The sequence below is a fragment of the Daktulosphaira vitifoliae genome, unplaced genomic scaffold, assembly GCF_025091365.1.
Source record: "Daktulosphaira vitifoliae isolate Bord-2020 unplaced genomic scaffold, ASM2509136v1 Scaffold_2, whole genome shotgun sequence".
Taxonomy (NCBI): Eukaryota; Metazoa; Arthropoda; class Insecta; order Hemiptera; family Phylloxeridae; genus Daktulosphaira; species Daktulosphaira vitifoliae.
This window is the reverse complement of record NW_026099573.1, coordinates 13,572,860-13,594,803: the sequence shown is the minus strand read 5'-3', so window position 1 is coordinate 13,594,803 and position 21,944 is coordinate 13,572,860. Positions and strand designations below refer to the sequence as shown.

Here is a 21,944-nt window from a genome sequence, read left to right as displayed (position 1 = left end):
ATAATGAATTTAAAACTAAATTATTTTACATAAATGAAGTCAATATTATGTTAACTTTCTTTTTTTTAATAATGTATACTTATAATATATTTATAAGAAGTATTGTAAAGCAGGTCAAATTAAACAAATTGACTAGAACTTTTAGTGTTCCACAACAACTTAAATATAATGAAAATAAAATTATATTGCAGTTATTGTAACGTAACATATTCACTAGGTTGGACTAAGGCGTAAACGTAAAATCAAATCACTTATGTTTATTGGAACAGAAAATGATTTTTTTTTATCATTAATCTAATTACATAAAACAAATTAAATAAATTGGGCGAATATAAATAATTTTTTTTTTAAATCAATCTAATATTAAAATACTGAAAAAGACCTTAACTCTGTACGAAAGATGACAAAATTCCTCAAGGCTACCAAACTATTTAACTTAATATAATATCTGTAAAACTTATGTGCTAGTGACCAACTTTTATTCACTCTTATTGTTAACCTAATCTAATTATTTAAATAGCTAGTTTATTGTGATATACAGTTGATATACATGTAATCATAGCCAATGCCCTTTGTTGCTGCAGCCTTTATTTCAATTATAAAAAAAAAAACTGAAAAAAAATTTAATTATTAATAATCATAGCTACAGTACTTTCTCAGTACTTAGCTAATCGTCTGTCACTTTTTAGTCATAAATTTTTATTTTAAAGATAACTTCTTAAAAAAAAAAAAGGCTTTTAAATATAAAATATGAATATCAGCTCGATAAAATTTGGATAGTATCAGTTAAAGGGGTTATTCAAAGCGATCAGTACTCAAAAATATGATACTAAATTTTAGAAACTAGAAAACTTACAAAAAGAAAGGAACTTTTTATATACATCAAATTAAGAAGTTCTATCTGGTGTTTCTCTAAAAACATAAAAAAAACCACACTTCTATAATCTTATACAAAGTAATGCAGTTACCTGATTTTCTATAAAAAGAAGAATAATTAATCCTTCAATACCTTGCCCTACACATAATATATAATTCTATAGGAAATAATGTAACATAGTTTAATTTAAAATTAATTAAGTTTTTTATTTATAAAATAATTGTTTTGTGTATGCCCTATTTCATAGACCAGTAAACTAGTTTATAAATCTATGGCTTAATTCAATGTTTTTCGTTTATAACAATTAATAAATATAAAAGAATACCAATCACCACACTGCTGGTTAAAAGTATAGCCAATGTTGAACACTTATTTATATGACTCAGTAATGGTGATGTGAAACATTATTTTTTGTACTTTATTTGTGGGGAGAAACAACTGTAGAAATTAATTTGAACAAGTAACGACTAATTGGAGAATTTTAACGATTAAGGGGAGTGCAACCAAAAACATTTCCTGAGTAAAAAATTGATTTTTAATGACTCAATATATTTTTTTTTAATTATATAATGTTTTTTAAAGTTTTTTTTTTAACAATTTTTTATATAAAAAATTTTGATTAAAATTATTAATTACATTGAAGTAGTGGATGTAACATCCTCCTTTAGGACAGACTTACTTTAACTATTTAATTACTTGTCTTGGAGAGATTTTAAATTAAAGTTTGGAGGTGACAATTTCAAATAAAATTGTCACTAAAAATTATACATTATGAAGTAACTGTATAGTTATCATCAACTGAATATAAATTCAGTTCATTTTAATAAATGATTGTACATAAACAGCCAAAATTAAAGGGTATATAAATTTTGCTTTATTGAATTGTAAAAAAATAAAGAATTAAATTAAAAGTTAATTATACAATAGAAATTAACATAATTGATAACATAACACTTTTCAATGATTATTATCTTAGTTTCTAAAGAACAAATTTTTGTTTATCAGACTACGATTTTAACAAAGTTATAAGCCACCTACAATATATTATTATTTAAAAATTACTTACTGAATAAATAGTAAATAAAATTGAACTCGCTTCACATTTTTATAATATATTCTATGCTTAAAATCCAAAATTACAGTCTAGACGTCATACCACCTGAAGCAACAATAACTTCTCCAGTTACATATGAAGCAGATGAAGAACATAAAAATGATACTATTGATCCAATTTCATCTGGATGACCAAAACTAAAATTTAAATTGTATTTTTAAAATATAGCATAAAACATCTATTGATAGATGAGTTACCGCTTCATATGCATAGTTTGGAGTAAGTATTCACTTAGTGATTCATTGTCTGTTAGCTAAAATATAAAGTTTATAAACTGTATACTAATGGAAATAAGAACTACGTGAATAATTAAATGCATTTGGAAATGTAATAATGACATTCTAAATTGGACCTGATAATATTTTACTAGAAATATCTCAAATACTATGTAACATTTATTATCCATATTTTTTAACAGAATAATAAAATAAATTAAGTATTAAGTAAAAATTCTTACAGCTGATGCAAACTTTGTTTTAATGATACCAGGGGCAACACAATTTACTCGTATATTATGTACGGCCAGATCTGCTGCAACTACTTTGGTTAGACCAAGAAGAGCTGTTTTACTAACTGAGTACGCTCCTAGCATCTATTAAAAAAAAAAAATGGTTTAAATTCTTATTTATATAATGTAATTTTTATGACAATACCGGCATAGGATTAATACCAGAAATTGAAGCTACATAAACAATTGAACCGCCACCTCTAGATATTATATGAGGAGCAATTTCTTTAGTCAATAAAAATGCACTTTTTACATTAATATCAAAAATTTTGTCCCATATTTCATCTGGACACTAAAATAGATAATTATTTTAATTAAGTTAATTTCATAAGAATGGATCATACAACATAGTTTTAATACTAATAAATCTATAACTTTTATACATAAATATTATATATGTATCTTACATCCAATACTGAGCCAGATACAGGGTTAGTTGCAGCATTTGACACAAGTATACTAATACCACCAAATTTTTTTACTGTCTGAAATAAAATTATTAATATTTTAATATAAATCAAATACAAACTGAAGTCAAATTCTTAAAAAAAATTTTTATTGTAATACTTTAAAGAAATTGACATAACTAAAAATATATAATGATATTTTCACCTTTAGTAAGATACAATATTTAAAATATTTAAAGTTACTGAGTTATAGGTATTTTCATCAACATTTGATATCATTTATCTATCTCTATTGATAGTAAGAATTTAGAAGATTTCAATGTAATTAATTAAATAAGATAATATAAGCAAAGAATGTGTATTGTTTTGAAAATAAATAATTGTTTAAAAATTCATATCATTAAAAAATAATGAATTTTAAATAAAAAATATTGATGATAAAGCTATAAAAGAAATCTAAAATTTTTAATTTAAAAATAATTTATCTTTTATGCAAAATTTATTATAAAAAATTTATCAAGAAAAATTCAGTTGACTGAAAATTCAACTTAATTGAAAAATTATTATTTATTCAAATATGAACAAAAGGTGTTTTTAAATCAATTTCTTTATTTGTTAACTCTTGCTTACTATAATCTCGTCTACAAATCTCTCATTATTAACAAAAGTCAATAAAAAATAAGTAAAAGATGATTTATAGAAAGTTTTTCATGCATTATAGCATTTTACTATTTAAAAATAAATATTTACTTCATCAATAAGTTTTTGCCTATCTTCTTTTTTGGATACATGACAGACAACGCCATGCACTTTAGTCTTTCCAAACTCTTTTTGAAGAGTTTCAACAGCTTTTTTTACATTACTTTCTTTTCGACTACTTATCATTACAGAAGCTCCATTTTTTACCAAATGTTTTGCAGTAGCAAAACCAATTCTAAAATACAGTATTAATTAAAATGATTTAAATTTATTTTATACTTTTAATATTTACCCTTCAGTTGATGCAGTTATAATAGCTATTTGGTCTTCTAAAGGTGTATGTATATTTGAGTACATTTTTCTAAATAACTTAGATATTTTGACTTTAAAATTATTGTAAGGAGTTTTTCTAATTAATGATGTAAAATACATAAATATATTTTTACAGGAAAGTATAAAATATGCCTATTTAATTATATAATTGCTTAATTTATGGAGTATTTCAGTTTGTGAAAAAAAAAATTTTCCACAATCACAAGTTTTAATTCATAAAACTATACAGTTTTGTAATAGATAAAGAAAAATAAGTATTATCACAGACTATATGAAAATTTTCATATAGTCTGTGGTATTATGGAGATAAACAAAATTACAGATTACTATTGATGGTGGCATTACAATTATTATTTGAAAAGAAATTAAATATGTTTTTAACACATTTAATGCCACGGTCGACAACTGTTTCAGAATTACGGTAACCGCGGTCGTAAAATGTTAGATTTATTTTTACAGGACTATTGCTCTCTCAGTTATCAATTCATCGTTACGTTTCCTATGTTCAGTTATTTGCTAGAATCTCTACTTTTCAATAGTGTATTTGTATTATTGTTTTGACTATTTTATCAGGTATAACCGATATGTTTACAGGAAACGATTGCGATTCGCGTCATTCATACCGTCACTAATAACAACTGTTGTTTTTGTATATTCGAGGTGTTGTATAATCAATGTCACGAGTAGTAAAGTGATATTCAGTAGGACCTAAAAATAGCATAATCAAAAACTAAAATTTCTTATCACCAAAATTGGAGTTTTTCCGGTTCCCCCACTTCAAATTTTATTTAAATAAAAAATAAACATCACCACGACATTTCCCACGAAATACTCATACAAAATGGATGGTCACTCGTTCTAATGTAAATTTCACGCCCTCCCTCGAACTTTGAGTTTAAAGTTGGAAAAAATTTCACTTTCGTGTGATCTATCAATTTGTATTGAAATATTACTGGGAGTCCTGTGATGTAGTTTATTTTTAGTTTAAACGATTATATAACTAGGATAACTCACGGATAATGTGATATTTTTACCATTAAAACTATACTAAAATTATAAATTTTTTTTTCTTTTTTAGTCAGGGAAATATTATAAATTTCTTTTAGCTTTGATGCGAAACTGAAGAGGTATTAATTTTACCGTGATGTGTATTATTGAGGATGGCGGTATCTCGGGTCCCTTTCCCTTACGTGACCCACTTCCTCCCTTCCCTTTCGAGGCAGCAGTGAAGTGCGTCCATTTATTCCTTAACTGTGCCTTGCCTCCTTTTCCGAGTGGCACTAGTGATTTTTCAGCCTTTTTCTTCTTAGATTTTTGAGGAGCTTATTTTTTCACTTCCTTTTCTGCTAGCTCTGCCCATTCCAAAATATTGACTGCGCTTCAGTTCTTTTTCCTTTCGGGCCAACTGGGTTCTGTTTTGCCAAAATTTTTATGATCTCCTTAGATTGTATTGGCAGCCCTGGTATATGAGTGACCATCCATTTTTACTTGATTGGGTTTTAGGCTTCCAATTGGACTTTTGTACCGTCCCAAGGTTTTATCAAGGTGACACGATTATAAAGCCACTAAAAAAAGCTCTTTTGAGCTGCACTGATCACAAGTACTCCATCAATGAGTCTAGTGTTTTCAAACCTTAGTACGTTGGTTATCAACCGACAGTATCAAGTGTCCAACACAAGATTAAATGAGTAGCCACTGCTTTGTGGTCAACTTGTTAGTAGGAAGCCTGCGAGGACCAGAGCCACTTGTTTGTCATCGGTTACCACATCTCTATAGGTCGATATACAATAAGTTTACAAGGTTTTTTTAAAAAACCTACTATTGAAGCTACTTTAAAAAAAAAAAAAAAAAACACATCATAGAAAAACCAATAACTTCTCAGCTTCGCATCGAAGCTAAAATCATTCAATTTCCGGTAACATTTGCCGATTTTGTAGTATTTTGCATAGTAACTCAACATATGCATTCTCAATCAAAACAAAATTAAATTATAGATTATTTAATGTACTATACAAAATTTAATTTTTCTTGATTATAATAAATCGATCTACTACCTATTTGAATAATGTTTGGATCAAAATAAAATTTCTAGAGATAATAAATAAAATAATTTATAACTATCAACATCCTTTTTTGAAAATCCTATCATAAATCAAAGTACTTAGAAGGGGCAAAATCATTATACCATTTTTTTTTTAAACACACTGAAACATTTTACTTATGACAGAGAGTTCAATAATTCATACTATCAAACAATACTAATAAAAAAAGATCTCTATTAAAAAATACAACAAAAATACTGTACTTCATTTTTTTTTTTCATTTTTAGTATTATATAAATGGTTAACTATTAGCACCTTGCCAAAAGGGCCTCGTGCTCATACCAGCGTTAAAAATTGACGAGTTTTTTTTCTCAATGGTGTACCCAAAAAAATTGGCCAGGGCTGTCAAAAGTCTAAATTCAGGTCTGATTTATACATGTTGTATCTTTTACACTCTATTAACAGAGACCATAAAAGGGGCTTAGCTTATAAAAAAGAAAACCAAAGACTATTTTTTAATATGAATAATCACATTTTAACTAGTGATGGGCATAATCAAGATATTTAGATTATAAGTAAAATAATCATAATTTTGTAATTGAATTAGTATTTTTTAAATTTCAATAATAGTATATATACATTATACATTAGTACGTAGTATTATTAAAACATCTTATGCATATTTCTTTACATATAATTAATTGAATAATTTGGTTATAAGTTATAAATGTATTTAATGTAATCGAAACATACTCGAAATCATTAAGAATAATCGATTACTATTATCAAAAGAATAAACGATATTAATTTCGAGTAGAATTTCAAGAGATTCTCTGGATTACTAATAATTCGATTATGCCTATCACTAATTTAAAAATGTGCATGGATACCATTAGCAGTTTTAGAATTGATGGTCTAGTAATAGTTTTTTTTTTTAATTATTAAAAAACCAAGAGATAATATTAGTTTTCTATCACAGTAGAAGAGTCAAAGGTTTACTAAATAGACAGTTACTGCAGGCAGGCACGTAGCCAGAAAATGTTTATTGGAGGGGCCAACAATTTTGGGCCTTTGTATCATTTTCCATAATTTGTTTACCATGAAAAGATTGTGGGGGGGTCCCTCCACTCCTTCTTAGACAGTATCCCATTCTATGAATCTTACAAGTTCAAAATTTGTGTTTATTTTTCGAAAATTGGTGGATTATTCCAAAAGTTACATGATCTGCTATTTCCTTATTAATATCCTGATTAAGATAAAGTATGTCGAATGAAAAAGAGATTATTAAAAAATATTATTTCTCATAAAAAAATTGTGCTGATCCATACATTTTTCAAAAAGTTATAGCATTATAAAGTTAAAAATGTAAAATACAAAATCGAGAATTTTTACACAAAAATATCATTCGGTAGCCATTTTCACCGTGAAGACAAAATTAACTCCGAAATTTTTTTAAATAAAATAGTACATTACGTTAGCTTTAATTTAAGATATAGATAAAAGTGTCAGACTTTCCGGAACATTTTAAAAATTTAAGTGAAAAAAGTTAATTTTTTGTGAAAAAGTTGTCATTTTAAATCCCCCCCGTGGGCAGGTAAAGGGTCAGATTTATAAAAAAAATATATCAAATGAAAAGTAACGATATCATACATCTTTATAAAAAAGTTATGGCAATTTTTGAGGGTAATGTCTTCGACTAGATACGATTTGTGATCTTTTGACGTATTACTGAAAGAAATGGGTTCAGTGAGAGCTGAGAAAAAGTGGTAACAGACACAAAAAAAAACACACCATAGTAAAAATAATACCTTCTCAGCTTTGCATCGAAGCTAATAAAATAATGATATGAACATAAGCTGATTTAATTTTTCAACTTTTAAGCTATTAAGAAAAAATAATTTATTCCTAAATACTAATAACAATTAAGTTATAAAAAATTTTAAAATAAATATAAATTATAAACAATGTAAAATTTTATTTTATTTTATTTAAAATTAAAAACAATTCCTGCCTTTTTTTAGTCATATTTTAATTACTATTATTTAGAGCACGCAAATAACAAATTAACAAAAACAAATAAATTACCTATTGTAACTACTAAATTATAAAAAAAGAAACAAATTATAGATAAGATTTATCAAAAAATTTTTATAGAGTATACTCTATCGAATTTTGTAATCAACTAGATTCTAATCAATGCAGATACTTGGTAGTTTGTTATCATTTGTTAGACCAGAGTTAAAAAAAATTTACCTACAACCACGTTTGGAGTAATTGCTATTCCATTTATTATTACGTCTAGAACGTTATCTTTTTCAAATAACGTTTTCTATGAATATAAAAATGAAAATACAGCCATAATAATAACTGTATTACTCAATAGTAATCACAAATGAATAATAATTTCAATGTATATAAGGCCTAGCACGTTTTTGATAATTCGTAAAAATAATTGAATTTTAAATTTGGGGGGGCCGGCTCTGGGCCACATTAAATTTAAGGGGGGCCAGGCCCACCCTTGTCTACGTGCCTGACTGTAGGACGTAGTTACACAATCCCGAACAAGCAAGAACTAATCAAGTACTCGGGTCACTAATTTCATCATTTGGGGATCAACTGTATTTTGTACCGACGGAACGATAGTGTAACGACCAAGTGTAATCGGTCCTACTCGTTACATTTTTACATCGATTACATGAGTACCACCGACTCATCACTTCAATTAATACCTTCTTAGCTTCGCATCGAAGCTAAAATTGAACTCGTTCAAATTTACAAGTTTATAACTCTACAAAGTATATATAAAATTAACACATTGAGTAGTGTAATTGAGGTTTGCAATAGGAAGGTATACAAAAAGTAAAACGATTTTTACTACTCTAAAACCAAAAAACAATATTGTATCTTCTTCGTATAAATATTATTGTTTTGGAGAGAACGATACGACTATCCTCTCTTAATAACTCGTATACAATAGAATGAAATATTTCAATTTTAGAAACTAAATACATAAATAGTGTATCTATTATATAAACTTTGTTTTCCGAATTATTTTATTATTATATTTATTTATTTCATCAGAATTAATAATAGTGTGCTCGTTTTTTATTTAAATCCATTATAAATTAAAGAAAATAATTATAAATATATAAAATAGTTGCACTACAATTGCAATCGTTTATGATATACGGATTAATTTTTAACAAGTTAGGACAGGTATACAATGCACTTATTCTCTGTGTGTTGTTTTACCCGTCCCCTTAATTTAATTATTCCAAAAATTAAATTAATATTCGACTATGCAAGATAACAGATTTTTAGCCCACCAGTACATACTTTATCATTTAACGGATATATTTTATCACTTGTTTTTTGCTAAGGTAAATTGGTTTAATAGATTTAAATATAAAACGGTAAATATTTATTATAATAATGAATATTAGACAATTAAAATGTAGTCTCCATTTATTATAAAAATACCACATTTCATCATTACTCCGTTTTTTTGCAAACTCCAGATAGAATTACTACCTTTGGGGTAATACCACTCAGTCAATAAGACTGATAGTGCTACAAGTATGATTATATTTGCTATATATTTATACGATGTGTAAATTTTGTTATCTTATTTATTCATTTAAATAATCTAGAATTTCTTTCATTCTACATTATAAATCATTCAATTTTTGTTTTGCACTTTTAATTTATTTTCATAATTCTTTTAGTTCAATATAAATTTAATTTAAAAAATCATGTTTAATATATATAATCAAGTTTTCATATTAGGTATTTTGTCACTGCTGCATGCTGCATATTCTGCAGCGCAACGTAAGTATTTTAAATAAACATAAATTATTTATGAATTATAAAATCCATTGAAATCAATTTGAAATAGAGGTTAGAGTTATATATATTCAATGGTCTCATTACCTTCTAAGAGGTGTGTGACATTACATAAAAATAAGTTAAGGTATAGAATAAAAAAATATGTAATTAAATACTTCCTTATAAGTATTTAGCTTTTATAATATTTTAAAATTACTCTTAGGGTAATAAAAAGTCTTGAAAGTGCATTATTTTGTATGCTAGATTATCTATATTATTATACCTTTGTAGTAGATGTGATTTATAGTTAAATATATGATTGTTATCATCATGCAAAAAATTATCAACTAGTAATTAAACTATTTATTTTTATTACAATAATTGAGCTTGAAAACTTGTAATATAAATAAAAAGTTTTTATTTCTATGCGATATAATTGTTGAATATTTAAAAATTTTAAAAATATGTATACAATACATAGAATGAAACAAGTCTAACTGTAAACTCTTATGACATTTAATACAATTATCATTTATTGTAAATATTTTTTACAATTTTGTATTCTTAGACTGTTAAAATCATGTTTTATTTAAATATTTAATAAATAAAAATTATTTTTTTTTTTTAATTTAAAAATAGCCATTTTTTAGAGCTTTCTTAAAAAAAATTGAATGGGTCAATAACAACTTTGTGATTAATACTTATGAAATTACTAGCATTCTATATCCAGTGGGTAATAGTGCGGTGGGTAACAATTTGTGTTGCTGTACACATATACTTTGTTTGAGTTTAATACTCACTCTATGTATTAAAATGCTTGTAACTTTATAAGTATTTGTTTTAACATTATCATTGACCTATCAACTTTTTTTGTTAGAAAAGCTCTAAAAAATCAATATTTTGGAAAAATATAAATATGCTTTTCACTTAGTCTAAGAATACAAAATTGTTAAAAATAAAATAACAACAAAATAATAATTTTATCAAAAGTTATAGGAGTCAATTTAATCTATTCAATCTGCTATATAAATAAATTATATATATTTTTTATTTTCATGTATTTTTCTTGTAAAATATATAATATATTTATAAATAATGAAAGGGTAAATAGACATAATTATATTTTGACAAACATAACTTTTGAATACTATTAATTTCAAAGGATATGATTAGGTATTGAATGCAGTTCACATGGGTTATAAAAATTTTATTTTGTAATTACTTTTTAAACTTTTCTTTCATACTATGGTTTTTTTACAAGATAGTATTCATTTTACCTAAATAATTCAATACTTTTGATGCATGAAAATTATAACAAATTAAAATTTTGTTTTATTTTTTAGATCGAGCCTATTTAAGGATTACTGAGCAAGAATTTGATGGTTTACCAATAGATGTAATTTAATTATATTAATATTATTTAATAGTTTTAATAAGTTTAAATTTAGATTTTTTTATAGATTTAATTTGGGTGTATCATATTTACATACAATACATTTTTAATCTTACTTTTTAGACTGCCTTCTTAGCTGTTATTTCATAATTAAAAAGTAAAAATCTTAGTCATTCTATGTGTCTATATAAATATTTTCAAGTGAAAATAAAATTTATTACTTAAAAAAAGTCAATAAAAATATATTATTATATATTCACAGCCTGTTTAGATTAAATAATTTACTTTGTCATTTAATTACACCTTACAATATAATTATTTAAGAAACTAATATTTTATCTAAAAATAAATTTATTTGGTTATTAAAGATATACAGAATTGAAGATTTGAGATCATAAATTATTTATGAAAAATAATATGCTTTTTCTTTTTTTTTCATATTTGACTCTACAAATAAGTGTTAAATTTTAATAAATTAATAAAAAGTTTATATTATTAAATGTTAAGTGCCAATCATTTTTTTTTTTTTTTAAGCTAAATATTAATGAAAAAAAATAAAATTACGTGAAAATTGACAGTAATAAAATATAATTTTTTATTATTTATTTTGTAATTAGTTAATATTATTGAAATTTTTATTTTTGGTTTAGATTTTTGTTCAAGGTGTCATTAGCTTTTTTGTATCAATGTTTGGAGTTTTAAATTTGGCTGGTGATTTCAAAGAAGTACGTGCAATTGAAGAATTAGAAAGTAAAACTTGGGAAACACTACATAATGTGCCATCTTTTTATATTTTTAATCATAGAGGTAAATCTCTATTCTCAGAGAACCATTGATAAAAAAAAACAAAATATGTGTGTAATTTTGTAATGTACAAGTTAAGAAAAATTGATCTTATTAATGATGTCATTAATTTTTCAATATAACATTAAATTTATAAAATATAAATAAGTTTATTGTATAAAAGATTTTTTTTTTTAATTTAAACAATTTCTATGAAATATCAAATTCTATCTACTATATATATTTACATAACTAAAAACAATAAAGATTCGGTAATTAGTCTAATATTTAAGTTATTTTTACAATGCTGTTAAAAAAAAAAAAATACTAGAAATAAAAGAACAATAAAAACTTAATTTATTAAAATAGCTTATACAAGTTTAAAGTTTAACAAAATGTAGGATAACAAATATCTTACAAAAAGTTAAATTAAAAAACTATAAGAAATTATTTAAAATTGATTGGGGAATCAGAAAAATTCTCTACAATACTAGTAACACTATTCATACTACTATGTATGCAATTTCCAGAAAATTCAAATTAAATTCACTCTAAATTGCTTTTAATCTTTCATAAATTACAAAAAAAATTATATTCCATGGACCCATTCTTACAAATGTTGGTACAAAGCCTTTGTATAGAGCAAATATTCCTTCTGATTTAACTGTCTGTAAGTAAATATATGAAAAAAAAAACTAAATTGAACAACTAATCAAATTCAAGGAAAAAAAAAAGATTACCTTTAATAGACAATCAATACTTCCTTTATACAAATAGTGTGAATTACTCCTTTTGCTTTTGAAATGTTTTTGATTCATTAATCTAGTCTAAAACGAAAATACATTTATATCAATAATCCTTAAAATACTAATATTTCATAGAATAAATAAATTTAGTATTGTATATTGAGATATCACAATTTTTTTATTTATGTGTTTAATTACAGTGTCCTAGCAGATTTTGACATATTTAATGACTTGATCCAAAAAATATATTATTTCTATTAATTTTTCTTACTTGGACTGTGTAAAACATTTGTTATTTAATATTTTTAATAATAAATAAGATAAAGATTTAATTTAATTTATTTAAAGTTTAAAATAGCCACTTTTAAGTTCTTTTCTTACAAAAAATGATGAAGGGTCTATAATTACATTAAGCTAGATAAGTAATTATTAACCTATTAGCATTTTAATACATGGAATTGGTATGCAGTACGGTAAGAGTTAAAAGTATACACCATTAAGAGTTGTACTCACCAACGCTACATAACTACGCTATGCATTAAAATGATTGTAACTTAATAACTATTAGTTCTAAAGTTATTAACCTATTAAAATTTTTTTATAAAAAATGGCTATTTGAAAATTTCATAAAAATAAAAAAATAATTTATTTTATTACATTATTTAACAAAGTAAAGTAACTTCTAAGTGAAAGTATTTAAATACTATCTACTAATATTATATTTAATAATAAATCATTATATACAAAGTTAAATTTCTGTTGTCTCTCACAGCTCCAAAACTTTATAACCATATTTATATCAAGGTTCAATTTGATAAATATTTTCAAGAAATGTTTAAAATATAGATTATAAAAGTATAAAATATGTCGCCAATTTTTAATATTATTCTTAATGTTATAGATAGAATTATGAATAAATTGGATACAAACTTTTCTTTATTGGTGTAACTGTGTGAGGTTAGGAAGTTCAAGCCCCCCCAATATTTCTTTCTCAATCATTTCACAATATTCTCAATTCTTCCAAACATTAACCCACTTCCAAAACAAGTTTAAAAATTTTTTTTATATAGTTATTTAAAAATATTGTTTAATGAAAGTGTAAAAATTAATTTAGGACTCTCTAAATTTTATTCTAGTTGCGTCCATAATCGTAACTTTAATTGATATTACTTAAATACTATAAGACTTGAAGAATTATTTAATGATAATTTTTAAGTTTTATTTTTGTTGTAATTAGTTAACAACAAAACATTCTAACATTTTAAATCTGTTTTTAAAAAATATTTTATAAAAATCATCATCTTTTAAAGGCAATGCCTTGTTGAAAAGCTAGTCTTCTCTGTTGGGCGCTAAATTCTTCAGTGAAACAAAAGGCACACAGTTCATGAGTTCCAGGATATTTTCAAAATATTGTTATCTTGGGTGTCCTATTGGTTTCTTCCAAGTTCCTTCTGATTAACTTTATTTTTCTTAATTCAATCACCTTCATTAGATGTCTTTCTTCTCGTACTTCTAGTTTATGCTCATTTTTTTTTCTTGTCTATCCATCTTGTCTTTGTCATTTTTCTTCATATCCATAACTAATGCTTCTAGTTTGCTTCTGTCTTTTTTGTTAATTGTCCATGTTTCACAGCCACATGAAAGTACGTTCCTGACAAATGTTTTAACATATCTTTTACGTATGCCTATACACAGAAATTTATTGGCGAGAATTAGTAACAACTTTTTGTTTAGGAATATCATAAAGATCTTTAATGCAGTGGTTATCCTGTTGCCTTCTGTATCCTCATGGTCGATAATTGATTTTTGCCCTTCTCTTACTACTCATTTGCCCTTTCAGTCCTTGGTTTTTAGAGTTTGCTCCTTATTCCGGGGCTTAGTCAGATAACTGGAATTATCTGCCTGAGACTATCTGCCAGTGAAGCTAGGTGTCTTGCATTCGCCACACCCACAGTATATGTAAGCCATATAAATACTTAAACTTTAAAATTTTTATTTATTAAAGAATAACTAATTTAATATTCGTTTTTATTTTAGAGATTTTAAGACAAATAACAAACGGATAAAAATTTTATTTAGTACTTCTAATTTTTTTTTTTGCATAATATTCTTTGGCTGTAGCATGAATAAAATTGCACTTTAGCATCATGAACATGTCTGGCATTTTTGTGGGATTTTAAAGAAACCCTTGTTATTTATTTGAATAAAAACATTTAAAAACTGAATGTTTTTTTGTATGAATGATGAGTTTGATTCTTTAAGATGAACAACGTTTTTTTAAACAAATTTATATTTTATTCATTAAATTTACCTAAATTAAAAATTTTATTAATGTATGTTATATTTACCCTAATAACATCAATAGGATTTGAAGCTATTGCACTTCCAAAACTTGCAATCAGACTAGATCTAAAATAAAAATGCTGTTTTATTAGAGAGTCTACTAAATAAGCCTATAATTATTATAGTTTATATCAATATTATTTGTTGCCTACTTAAAATATTTGATAAGTATCTAAATTTACTAAGCATTGTATTCTTTCTAAGCACAAATAATTTTAAATTAAAATAGCATACTGCAAAAATCATATTTTTATAACTATTATGTTTAATTAATTTATAGTAATAAAATAGTAAGAATAATTATTCCGTATAACCGTTTCTTTTACAGTTATTAATCTGTTAAAAATATAATTTTTTAATTTGTTTAATATATATCTGTTTTAACACATTTGATAAATTTTTATTCATTTGATTCTTATAGTTTTTAAACAAATAATGGACAAAAAGTACAAATCAAACTTTACTTACACAAAGTGATTAAAAATATTGTTCCCAAATAATGCCATCATTTTGTGCTTACAATAATCATAAACTGGTAATTCTACTGCTGCTATTATGGCTGCTCTTTGCGATGTAGGAGCAACTCCCTAAAAATAAAAAAGCTTTACTAACAACTAGAAAGGAATTTTGCTTCATAATTTTTATAATTCTTTGCATAAAATATTGTACTTATTAAAAAATTTTTTAATTCTATAAGATTGATTTTTAAATAGTAAAAAAAGAAGTAAAATTAATGGTAACTAATTTTTATTAATTTCAATTAACAAATGTACAATATTAGGCGGTGTTGGCATAAGGTGGTTGAAGGAACTTTTAAATAAAATCTTATTAGATGGAAAAATCCCAAATGAATGCAGGAAAAGTATTGTGGTGCCGATATTTAAAGGTAAAGATAACATACAGGAGTGTGGAAATTATAGAGGCATAAAGCTTATGAGTCATAGTATGAAAATTTGGGAAAAAGTAATAGATAAAAGAATAAGAAATGAGACATCGGTATCTAAAAACCAGTTTGGATTTATGCCTGGTAATTCAACAATGGAGGCATTATTTTGTGTGAGACAACTAATAGAAAAGTTTAGGGGAAAAAAAGAAAAAGCTTTGTATGGTATTTGAAATGAGGAGGTCAGTGACAATAGGCGAGGACGTTATTGAAGAGGTGGAGAGTCTTAAGTATTTAGGATCAGTTGTACAAAAAAGAGCTGTGATATTGACGAGGATGTAAGACACAGGATTAAGTGCAGTTGATTAAAGTAGAGAGAAGCGTCTGGTGTCTTATGCGATAAAAGAATTCCAATAAGGCTGAAAGGTAAATTCTACAAGACTGTAGTGAGACCAGCTATGATGTATGGTTCAGAGTGTTGGGCGGTTGATAAGAAAGTAGAGCATAGAATGAGTGTAGTGACTAGAGAAGATAGAATAACGAATCGACATATAAGAGGAAGTAAAGGTGTAGCATATGTGCAGCACTACTGTACTGTAGCGTCAATCGTTGATAAGATGAGAGAAAATAAACTTAGATGGTTTGGTCATGTTATGAGGACAGAAGCTGTAAGAACAGTTATAGAAATGAATGTTGAAAGAAAAAGAGGTAGAGGAAGACCAAAAAAGAGATGGAGAGATGCTATTGAATGCGATTTTTGAGGACAGCTGATGTGAGCGTAGATGATGTGGGAGATCATGTCAAGTGGAAGTTTAGGATAAGGGTGGCCAACCCAAAGTAGTTGGGATTAAGGCGAAGAAGAAGAAGAAATGTACAATATTATAGAAAAAATACAACGATATATTTCAAAATTATTGATATCATATGATTCATGACAAAACAGTTTCATACTAGAATCAAATGTGATTCAGAAGAAAATCTTAGGAAAAGTCATTTTAATGTTTTAGGTAGCATATGACTTATTTTTTTAGAAGTGAACCTTTCATTTTCATCAACTAATCAAATAATGGTAAAATAATAATTTCAAGAGCTAATGTTTCTACAGTCATCTTGGTATTTGCATCTGACTAATAACTAGTTAATCATCCATTTTAAAATTGTTTATTAGGGCATATGGATAAACATAATATAAANTTAGGGCATATGGATAAACAAAAAATAAACATAATATAAATGTAATGAATGAAAAATGAAATACTTTTTAGAATATTTTAACATAGTTAAAAAAAAATAACAACTTAATTAATAAAAATTTACTTATTTATGATTTCAGTGTTTTTTTTTCTATGCAATTTACCTGGGCTCTCAAATTCTCTAATTTCTACTATTCTCTTATTAAATCTAATAATAAAATTCAATACCTTAAAATCCTAAGAAAAAGTTCTATATTGTATTTTATACCTTCCATAAACCTCTTATTCCTTCTTGAACATAAATATCACGAAAACACTTTAGGATGTTGCATTTTGGTTTCTGTGTTTCACCCAAAGCTTGTAATCTAACTTTAAGGACATCAGTAGGATTTGCTATGGAAGCTGAAATTATACCAGCAGAAACAGCACAACCAAAATTTACCGCTACATCTTCAGTAACACCAAAATATTCATTAGTTGCTTGTTTTAGTGTATAATAAGTACCAAACTTAATTGTACCATAAGTTGATTGTCGAATTAATGCAGGGCTTATTCTAATTGAAAAAAATAATTTCTTTTAAACATTTTTTACATGGAATAATTTGAGATAATTCTACAATATATCTTAAGAATATTGAAATTTTTTCTTTAAATTTACTAAATAATTAAACTACAAAAAGAGATGTTTTCTTGTAAAGTCACCTATTTTAACTAGTGATTAAGTTTAAATTGATTATTCTTAAAAAATCTGTAGTAATTAATAATATACGAGGTGTGTTCAGAAAATAAGGGGAATTTTTAAATTTCATTTTTTACTTTGTCAGTGGTAGCTGCTAAGGTTAGATGTATTTTATGAGCTTGGCGATTTTTGTTTGGTAAAAAAAATGGATCAAAGGATTTGTATCGAATTTTGCGCAAAAAATGAAATAAAGTGTTAAAAAATGTGTGAAATGTTAACAAAGACCTATGGTGAGTCTGCCCTGAGTAAAACATGAGTTTAACAGTGCTATAAGGGTTTCCAAGATGGCTATGAAGACATTGCAAATGACAAACACCCCAGCACATCAACAACTGATGAAAACGTGGAAAAAGTGAAAGAAATGGAAATATGAATTATCGCCAAATATCATTCAGAGAAGTCACTGATATGTTGGAATATCGATTGGTTTTGAAACCAACAACATAAATATAGATAATAATTTTCAATAAAACGAATATTCCTATTCTTTTCTGACCACACCTCATATGTTTAAGAATAGAATTTTTAATCAGCAATACACAACAAATAACTCAGCTTTGAATAAAAAAAATCAATATCATGTCATTGTAATTTCTAACTACCCATTGTATAAAATGATCATAAAGAGCTTAATTTACATTCTTCTTTGACATGATCAGTTTATTTTCAGCATTTCTATGTTATAATATATTTTTAAATTGTACCCTAAGCCCAGAAATTTGTTTAGTATCCTAGTCTTAAAAACAATTCTTACTAAATATTTACAAAAATAAATTAATATTTATTACATTATTTAAATCTTTTATTAGTATAGACTATAGAATAACAATTGCATTTTAATTAAATACCCAGAATATAATGAAAAAAATCCTTCTTGTTTATAAATCTGGCTGAAAGCGTCTACCATACCAAGGTACTTAATTTTAGTATTTTTACCATCAAGTAATTGTCCTTGAACCTGGAGTCTTGTTTTAGTCGTGTCAATTGGAAATGTGCCTATATAATAATTATACATGTAATTTTTACTGAATGATTAAATAAAACTATGTTGAGACAATAGTACTGTTAAATTAGCGTTTGGAATATTTACTTGAAAAAACTAATGCATTCTTATTCAAGTTCTTTAAAAAAATTATTTAACTTGACAGTTTATAATTAATGATAAAAGGGACCCTATTTTCTCATTAAATTTTACCCACTATTATTATATTCTTAAAATGGACACAACTCCAAAGTTTTTAATTATAAGAAAAAAAAAGGTAATCAAAAAGTAACTTCAGTCCAATATTGTGAGTAGATTATTCTTAGTATCTCTTATGTTGCTAATAAAAATTAATAAATAAAACAAAATTAAAAATTATTATTATTAATGTATAATCATAAATATTTGTTATGAAAACTAAATAATTAAGAAGTCTATTTTGAATTACAATAAATATTAAATATTATAATATAGCAAGATGTTACACTTAGTTAATTAAAAGTTTACATAAAGTAAGACTTATCATAATCACTGAATAAAATATAAAAATTAAATAAATCAAACAGTCTCATGTTCATAATAAATAATAAAGTTTAAATACTAAAAGACTTGTCATAGACCATTTGAAACCTTTATTTATTTTTTGTCTTAACAAAATACAATTAAATAACAAAAATAAACAAATGAATATACTGTCATAAATGACTAGAAAAATCTATCCACAAAATGTACTGAAATTTAATCCATTAAAAATTAGTATTTGTTTATAAATTATCAATTTTATCATAAAATCAGTAAAATAGTAATATTATGTAAATTACTATTTCTATACTGGTGCAAAATGTATAGTTTTTGATTACAGCATTGAAATTAATGGGAAAATATATGATAAAAATCACATAGCAAAATTAGAAAGCATTGTTTTGTAGAGTAATAATAATATATTATATTTTTATTAAAATTGTAAGTTCATTTTTTATAACATTAATAAATGCATTTCACATTATTTTTGTATTGCATTCTTATAAAAATTGAATGTACTTATAAATTTTAATTTCATTAAAAAATGAATGCATTCATTCCAAATTCAGTGTTAAATTATTGTATTATTGTAACCATTCATGGTGGCTATTAAGTTAAAAATCAACTTACTAAATTCAGCAATACAGGATGCCACACCACCATATATGAATAAAGGCCAATCTCTACTTTCCATCACACTATTAATTTTTATGAATCAAAATTTTTAATATTGAATTTGATTTTAAATCTCCTAAAATTAAAAGCAGAAATTAAAATTAAATTGATTGAAACATTAAATCTTATAATAATAAATTTTTTTAATTTTATGAAACTTAAAAGATAGTACGTCATATAATAAATATTATAACTGTAATAGGTAAGACATTAATTTAAAAAAATACATCATACCAAAACCAATTCTTTTTTAGTTTTGTGCAGGAGTTTAAAACTATAATAACTTTATAAACCATACAAGAAAATGAAACTAGCATGGTTTCATTAATAACTAAAGTTTTCACTGCAAAAAGTAAAATAAATAAAAGAATTAATAGCTAAAAAACACAGTCCAAAAAATACTTGGTAAAACTCATTATTCTGCTAATACAACAAGGTTTTTTCTTTTGTGGAAAGTCTATTTCACTAACAAATTAAAGCATTTACTTAAAAGCCATAAATTCAAACTTTGGAACTATTCACTTTAATACTTATTATATATGTGTTGATGTCCCCCAAGACAATGAAATTGCCCATCAAGTTTGTTTTTTAATAATATAGTTATCTCATACAAAAATTTAATTTACTATCTAGGTTTTTTATTTGACTAAATGTTTACTTGAAATCTGTTTAAAAACTTAAAAACCACCTGCATTTGCAGGTGGTCAAACAAACTTATATTATACAAGTAATTTCTCTAACCTATCTAATCTTATGGCATCCCATTATGGGGATCTGCAAAAAAATTAAATATAAAGACAATCCAGGCTTTCCAAAATATTGTTCATCTCATAAGTTTCTTAGTTTGTAACTAATAATCAACTATATGTTTACCTCAAAAGCTTTACAATTTAAGAAATAATTACTTGTTATTACTTAAGATTCTACATCAAACTTAAGAACCATTAGAATAAAATTATTTTCTATTTAGGTATCAAAACCTGTTCTGGAAATCCAACTCATCGCTATGCTTGTCATTAGTGCAGAGACATGTTACCACAATAGAAAATTATTTGCTAATCAAATATATAGTATTCTATTTTTTTTTTCTTCATTGTAAATGTGACTCTAATATGAGCCTACCTCTTATTATCTAGCAGTCATGTACAAATTCAATAATTTACTTATTGTGTAACATTGTAAATATTTTTACCCATAATAAAAACTTATTAAATAATATTTATATATATTTCTTTTAAAGATAAAATTAATTACTGTCAACTTACCTATTATCATTTTAATAGCATGACAATATTATACAATACGTTTTTTTTTAATTTCTCACTAGAAGTTATTAACAACAAATTGTTACATATAATGAAAACAATTAATTTATGTGAAAATAAATTGGGCATGTCTTATATGACATAATTTTAATTTCTAAGCTTCTACAATATACATAACATTTATTTGTCTCTCAATACCTACTTCAATAAATTTTAATTTTAAGACCGGTATAAGATTGTAATATCACAGATTCTATGTTAACATTATTGATAATTCATGATAATTGATATTAATAAATATTGATAAACCAATCATAAACCAAATTAACCCATCGCACAGTGGCTTGTAAACAAAATTAGACTCTCATAAGTCCCATTTTAAAATGTACTCACAATATTAAAATAATTATGAAAACTCATTTCATGTATATTGCTTAGACAATATATAAAATTTCAAGGTCACATGTTAATCCGGTGGTTATTTATAACCATTTGAAGTTTAGATATGGTTATATTACGGTTATTTTAACATAAAAAAGATATTTCATTGTCAACTTTTTTAACAAATTAAAAATTTTTTTTCTATTAATAGTTTAGGTCAAAGGTATTTTTAAA

The 21,944-nt window shown here is 24.9% G+C and overlaps 3 protein-coding genes across 6 annotated transcripts; 1 reads left to right on the top strand and 2 right to left on the bottom strand.

Annotated features, from left to right (window-relative positions):
* Nucleotides 1-1,728: 1,728 nt before the first annotated feature.
* LOC126897324 (dehydrogenase/reductase SDR family member 4-like) lies at nt 1,729-4,549 on the bottom strand. The gene is made up of 7 exons (XM_050670846.1): nt 3,898-4,549; nt 3,657-3,840; nt 2,907-2,984; nt 2,645-2,791; nt 2,449-2,583; nt 2,189-2,244; nt 1,729-2,128 (listed from the first exon to the last, which is right to left on the bottom strand). Exons 1-7 carry the CDS (start codon nt 4,035-4,037, stop codon nt 2,014-2,016), a joined length of 855 nt encoding a protein of 284 aa, XP_050526803.1. The 5' UTR covers nt 4,038-4,549; the 3' UTR covers nt 1,729-2,013.
* A 5,032-nt stretch (nt 4,550-9,581) lies between these two features.
* Nucleotides 9,582-12,164, top strand: LOC126897785 (ER membrane protein complex subunit 5). Its single transcript, XM_050671653.1, has 3 exons — nt 9,582-9,808; nt 11,149-11,201; nt 11,849-12,164. Exons 1-3 carry the CDS (start codon nt 9,733-9,735, stop codon nt 12,032-12,034), a joined length of 315 nt encoding a protein of 104 aa, XP_050527610.1. The 5' UTR covers nt 9,582-9,732; the 3' UTR covers nt 12,035-12,164.
* Nucleotides 12,165-12,261: 97 nt separating this feature from the next.
* Nucleotides 12,262-21,708, bottom strand: LOC126897784 (mitochondrial uncoupling protein Bmcp-like). 4 transcript variants are annotated; one of them, XM_050671650.1, is made up of 8 exons: nt 21,532-21,708; nt 20,020-20,140; nt 18,734-18,881; nt 17,415-17,700; nt 15,539-15,657; nt 15,076-15,136; nt 12,722-12,808; nt 12,262-12,676 (listed from the first exon to the last, which is right to left on the bottom strand). In XM_050671650.1, exons 2-8 carry the CDS (start codon nt 20,081-20,083, stop codon nt 12,533-12,535), a joined length of 909 nt encoding a protein of 302 aa, XP_050527607.1. In that variant the 5' UTR covers nt 20,084-20,140; nt 21,532-21,708; the 3' UTR covers nt 12,262-12,532. The 4 variants fall into 4 exon arrangements, with proteins under 4 accessions (XP_050527607.1, XP_050527605.1, XP_050527609.1 ...); XM_050671648.1 differs by lacking the exon at nt 21,532-21,708 and adding an exon at nt 21,330-21,525; XM_050671652.1 differs by lacking the exon at nt 21,532-21,708 and adding an exon at nt 21,330-21,525 and having other exon boundaries at nt 12,262-12,649.
* Between the last annotated feature and the right edge of the window lie 236 nt (nt 21,709-21,944).

Coding starts and splice junctions, on each gene's coding strand:
- LOC126897324 (XM_050670846.1), bottom strand. CDS start 4,037: ATGTATTTTACATCATTAATTAGAAAAACTCCTTACAATAATTTTAAA. Junction 3,841..3,897: donor ATAACTGCATCAACTGAAGG/GTAAATATTAAA, acceptor ACTGTATTTTAG/AATTGGTTTTGCTACTGCAA. Junction 2,584..2,644: donor CTGGTATTAATCCTATGCCG/GTATTGTCATAA, acceptor TTTTTTTAATAG/ATGCTAGGAGCGTACTCAGT.
- LOC126897785 (XM_050671653.1), top strand. CDS start 9,733: ATGTTTAATATATATAATCAAGTTTTCATATTAGGTATTTTGTCACTG. Junction 9,809..11,148: donor TGCATATTCTGCAGCGCAAC/GTAAGTATTTTA, acceptor TTTATTTTTTAG/ATCGAGCCTATTTAAGGATT. Junction 11,202..11,848: donor TTGATGGTTTACCAATAGAT/GTAATTTAATTA, acceptor TTTTTGGTTTAG/ATTTTTGTTCAAGGTGTCAT.
- LOC126897784 (XM_050671650.1), bottom strand. CDS start 20,083: ATGGAAAGTAGAGATTGGCCTTTATTCATATATGGTGGTGTGGCATCC. Junction 17,701..18,733: donor TTTTTTTCATTATATTCTGG/GTATTTAATTAA, acceptor TTTTTCAATTAG/AATAAGCCCTGCATTAATTC. Junction 12,809..15,075: donor ATCCTATTGATGTTATTAGG/GTAAATATAACA, acceptor TTTTCGTTTTAG/ACTAGATTAATGAATCAAAA.